General features: G+C 52.7%; 1 protein-coding gene across 1 annotated transcript in view; it reads left to right on the top strand.

The window, feature by feature from the left end:
- Window positions 1-2093: 2093 nt before the first annotated feature.
- Window positions 2094-5476, top strand: part of SKOR2 (SKI family transcriptional corepressor 2) — a 42563-nt gene continuing 39180 nt past the window's right edge. Inside the window, exons 1-2 of the mRNA XM_027576768.2 lie at window positions 2094-2122; window positions 4256-5476. The exon at window positions 4256-5476 is cut by the window's right edge and continues 1436 nt beyond it. Coding sequence (XP_027432569.1) covers window positions 4306-5476 — 1171 coding nt within the window. The 5' untranslated portion in view covers window positions 2094-2122; window positions 4256-4305. The remainder of the gene's footprint in view (window positions 2123-4255) is intronic.

The following is a 5476-nucleotide window of genomic DNA, read 5'->3' as shown; positions in this document are numbered from 1 at the left end:
AGCTCACGCTTTCTTTCTAGCAGCCTGGGCTCGAGGAATAGTAAGAAGCCGGGACCTTGCTTTGTGGGAGCCCCTGGCCCCAGAGAGGGGGCAGGGAAGGTAGGAAAAAATAGGCCTGGCTCCAGAACCTTCAGAGGAGCACAAGGCCTTCAGCCTTAGGAGGGAAAAGATTTGTGAATGACAATGACGCTCTTTTGGCTAACAGGCTGGGGAGGCACAAAACGTGAGTTTTCCTTTCTTTCTTTCTTTTTTTTTTTTTTTTTTTAGGCTGGGAGGCTTGGGAGGCAAGCGCTTGGGAGGGAGCGCTCCAGTGACTTCAGCCCCTTTGGACGGAGCATAATTTGTGCAGCTAATGCATTTAGAAACTAGGAAATGGGCAAAAAGTTATTGCACTGCCATTTGAAATTTATGTCCCCAAAAAGTCACAATTTCCACGGCTCTGAAACTGGTTCTTGGCATTTTTATTTAAGACAGCCACAAATCGTATATCTGTCACTTTTCTGTTTGATCCACTCTCCTTGGTTGTCTTGACTTTTGATGAAGTGTTAAAATTGTACATTTTCCCTTCTGTGCTTAGTGGTGGTTCATTGTTAATGCTCTATGATGGAGTCTGGTTGAGCTTCCCGGCTAGTGGAAGTTGCCTGATGACTTCTACAATGTGACTGTCCAGTTCTAAGCCTGTGTGTTTACCAGGTAGCAATTGAAAATTCAGCTATGATACAAAAGGAAAAACTTAAAGGAGCCCCAATCCCAACCCCTGCCGGTATCTTTCTTAGAATGTCTTCCAAATAGATAGCTTTTTCCTTTTTTGATAAACTAGGGTTAGTCATTTTGACTCCTGACAGCTGATCAAGTAGGAGGCAATATACTGACACTTCACTATATCTTAGGTTATGCCTCACCTTCGGGAAACTGTGGGGAATGGTTCTTTCTCATTTGAGCTGCCTTTATTTTATTTTATGTATGCTCCTACATAGTTCCCGGAGGAATTTACTTTTCTCGGAGAATTGGCAACTTGCTCAAGGGTTTGAGGGCCTCCCTGCTTTCCTGACTCACCTTTTCCTTGTGCTGAGGTGGCCTGCGTGGGTCTTATAAAGTGGGTTAGAGACCTATTCTGAATGAAGTTGATAGATGAGTGCACACACACACTCACTGGGGTCCTTACTTAACTGTACACTTTCCAAAATAGAGAATGTTGCAATGACTTTCTGCATCTTGCCCTAAAAAGCAAGGGTATATTAGAAAGCAAGGACACTCTTCATGCTTCCTTCCAAGTTTCTAGACTGGGAACCCCATGCAGAAACTTCCTTTTTTCTCATTTCACAGTGTTTCAAATGAGGTGATGAAGTTAATCTCTTCTCCAGCTGACTGTGGTTTCTCTGTCTTTGGAGGCACAGCGAGGTTACTGGTTTGCACCATGTACCAGAGGGATCATTCACGAAGGAGGGTGGCTCAGAGAAATAAGGGGAGGGGACAGCAACGGGCAGGGATACAGTCGATTTAGAGACGTCCTTCTACAATCTGGGGCCTCCAGGATCCAGGTCCCCAGGATGCACGCAGACTATTCGACTTCCCACTCCTAAATCAGATCTGCGGCTACCGCACTATTGCTGCGTTTTTTGCTCTCGGGTTGGAGAGGTTGTTGTCAATTGCGGGTTGGTTGGGTGTTAGCTTTCTTGCCTGCTGAGAAAGGATCTCGATGTTGCTCGCTCTCGCTTCCCCTCCCCCCTCCCTCCCTGGAACATGCCAGCCCTTTAATGTGGAGTGTCAGGGAGACGGTGACGTCACCTTGCCCGCTGGGTGGCGTCCCCTCGGTCCGACAGGAGTTCAGAGACAGAGAAAGGCGCTGTCAGACTGCGCTCCACCTGGGGCTCGCCTGCCGCGGGTTTCCGCGCGCCCACACTTTCTGCGGTCGAGCGGACGCCCCGCCACAATTCAGGCTGTCGTTCTCCCCGGGCCCGGGTTCGAGCGCCATTAGCGCCGACGAGCGCCAGGATCTTCACGCGGAGCCCTCCGGAGTGCCGTCCGCTGGATTCGAGGACCCGCTTGGATGCTTCGCCTCCGAGCGCCCTCGGAAGATGGGCCGGCAGCCACGCGCGTAAAGACACCTAGGGGTTACCAGGTACTGCTGAACCCGCCGGGCCACAGTTGGGCGTCCCTGCGGCGGGGTTTTCCGGGTTAGGCTGAGGGGCAGCGGCGGGCTGTCGTGGCGACTGGTGGTCTGGAAGCCAGGGGAGTTAAGTTGGGGGTCGCTGGCTCCTGAGTCGGACAGGGAAGTTCGCCAGCTTCCCTTCTCAGGTCAACTAACTTTTGTCTCTTCTCCCCTCGCTCGCTTTTTAAAAAACCCAGCCTCAACCCTCTTATTTGTGTCTCTGCTCTGACAGGAGTTTCTGGGAGGGTTTGGGGTGACAGTGGAGGACACCCAGGTGGAGACACCCTGCTCAGTCTACGGCTGCTAAGGCTGCGGGTCTCGAATGTAAAGTCAGCTGTCTGCCAGGGCCGGGCCCGCGGAGCGCCGTTGCTCCGCCGCGAGGATTCCCGTTATCCCAGGGTCTTATTAAAATCCTAAGAATCCTGTTTGGGAGGGAAATGAGCATTGAAGGACCATTGGGCGAAGCTGGGACGGTTATGTTGGGCCCAGGTATCACTGTGCCAGGAACTGCCATTTAACGCCCTGTCCCCTGGAAATATTGTCTCTGATCCATCCGAAGTGACAAGCCAGGCTCCCGTCTCGTTTGATCGCGTCGAGGTTTGTTCAACCTTCCTGGAGGCTGCGGAAGGTAATGAGAGCTGAGGATCCAGGGGGCAGCAGGGCAAAGGCATAGGGATAGATGTCCCAGGGGCCCAGAGAGGGCAAGGAGAAGACGATTTGGGTGAAAGGGTAGGATAGTATAGCCTCTGAAATCGCTGTAATAGCAAACTTCAGTGTACTTGGCCAAGAGTGGCGATGCTTCTGGCCCTCAGTGATTTACCAGGGCAAAGGGTAGTGGTAGCAGCCGCACCCCATCTGACATGTAGCTGTGGAAAGGTCACTGTCTGTCTTCCTAGGGATTGAACAACTTTGTTAGTTTGACTTAGCAGCGTTTATCACAAAGATTTCTTCCGCTTGCTTTTTGTGTGTTTTCAATTTACTGAATATTTCCCCCTATTATGGTATCCCAATGACTGAAGATGATAGACATTTTACTGCAGGCCCAATCCTGAGCTTCCGCTTTCAACACTCCCACAGATTACCTGGTCCACGAATTATCTAAACTGTGGGTCATCTTTTCCCCCTTATAGATACCGAGATATCTACATAGATCAGAAAAAGAAGTGTCACAGAAAGTGGTTCATCTCATGACTAAACTAGCCTTTTAAAGCCCGCCACTAATGACCACCACGAATTGTTAGTTTCTTTACACAGTTTCTGGGCTTTCACAAACTCACCTGTACTTATTTACTCATTGTCATGGAAATGACAGAAAACAGTTTTTTTTAATGCCTACATGTCTACAACTTCATCCTCTTAAACTACGTCTCTGGAACCAGAACCACTGAGTTCAGCAAGTGGCTTTTGAAAGACTGAAAGTAAGATGGCCTATTTTAGTGCAATCGTGCATATGGCTTTGTACATTTTCCCATCTTTCAAAAAAATTCTAATTACAGTATCAAAATATCTAATGGCAAAGATGGGGGAGGAGGGATTTCGTTTTGCTTTAATAAGTTGTGTCTCAACCAGTAGCGCATTTCCTCCCAAGGAAACCACAAATACCACAAAAATCACTTTTTTAAAGGCTTGGGTTTATTTTTCTTAACCAAAATCAATCTATTTTTAAGCAAATGTAAATGGTCTCTCTTTTTAAATTTGGGTTTCAACGACCAACCCCCAGTTTTCCGACAGTTACAGTTGTCATCATTACTCCCTAATTTCTAGCGGGCATGCCGTTTCATTCTCCCAGCTTCTATAAATCGGGGTAAGTTTTTGAGTTTCTTAGGAATTGATTGCATTTTTGTAAAACACAGTTAACTTACTTTGGATGTTTAGAATAGAAGAAAAGTACTTCCCAATCCCTGAATTTCCAAAGGACAACCTTGAAGACAACTAAGGGAGAGGACTTCTGTGTCTGAAACTTGGTCCCTTTGCTCAGCGCTAATCTTGTCTTACTTAGCCAGAGCTAGGGAGTTATTATAATTCTTTAGTTAGCGACTCAACCCACCCCTCTGTTTCAAGACTGAAAAGGCTCTAGTCAACGCTTTCTCCTTTCCATTCCAGTCTCCAACACAGACCCAGAGGGCTCGGCCCGGGCTTCCGCGGCGGAGGAAATGGCTTCCAGCCCGCTGCCGGGGCCCAACGACATCCTGCTGGCATCGCCGTCGAGCGCCTTCCAGCCCGACGCGCTGAGCCAGCCGCGGCCGGGCCACGCCAACCTCAAACCCAACCAGGTGGGCCAGGTGATCCTCTACGGCATTCCCATCGTGTCGTTGGTGATCGACGGGCAAGAGCGCCTGTGCCTGGCACAGATCTCCAACACTCTCCTCAAGAACTTCAGTTACAACGAGATCCACAACCGTCGTGTGGCCCTGGGCATCACGTGCGTGCAGTGCACGCCGGTGCAGCTGGAGATCCTGCGGCGCGCTGGGGCCATGCCCATCTCATCGCGCCGCTGCGGCATGATCACCAAGCGTGAGGCCGAGCGCTTGTGCAAGTCGTTCCTAGGCGAAAACAGGCCGCCCAAGCTGCCCGACAACTTCGCCTTCGACGTGTCTCATGAGTGCGCCTGGGGCTGCCGCGGTAGCTTCATCCCTGCGCGCTACAACAGCTCCCGCGCCAAGTGCATCAAATGCAGCTACTGCAACATGTACTTCTCACCCAACAAGTTCATCTTCCACTCGCACCGTACGCCCGACGCCAAGTACACGCAGCCGGACGCAGCCAACTTCAACTCGTGGCGCCGTCATCTAAAGCTCACTGACAAGAGTCCCCAGGACGAGCTAGTCTTCGCCTGGGAGGATGTCAAGGCCATGTTCAACGGCGGTAGCCGAAAGCGCGCGCTGCCCCAGCCGGGCGCGCACCCCGCCTGCCACCCGCTCAGCTCTGTCAAGGCTGCCGCCGTAGCAGCGGCAGCCGCGGTGGCTGGAGGCGGAGGACTACTGGGTCCGCACCTGCTGGGGGCGCCCCCGCCGCCGCCGCCGCCGCCACCCCTGGCCGAGCTGGCGGGCGCGCCCCACGCCCATCACAAGCGGCCGCGCTTCGACGACGACGACGACTCGCTGCAGGAGGCGGCCGTCGTGGCCGCCGCTAGCCTTTCCGCCGCCGCCGCCAGCCTCTCGGTGGCCGCGGCCTCGGGCGGCGCCGGGGCGGGAGGGGGCAGCGCCGGGGGCGGCTGCGTGACCAGCGTTGGCGCCGGCGCGAGCGCGGGCGCGGCGGCTGGCGCCAAAGGCCCGCGCAGCTACCCGGTCATTCCGGTGCCCAGCAAGGGCTCTTTCGGGGGAG

Source organism: Zalophus californianus, chromosome 14 (assembly GCF_009762305.2).
Source record: "Zalophus californianus isolate mZalCal1 chromosome 14, mZalCal1.pri.v2, whole genome shotgun sequence".
NCBI classification, from domain to species: domain Eukaryota; kingdom Metazoa; phylum Chordata; class Mammalia; order Carnivora; family Otariidae; genus Zalophus; species Zalophus californianus.
Note: the sequence above shows the minus strand (reverse complement) of the source record. Positions and strands in the feature narration are given on the sequence as shown.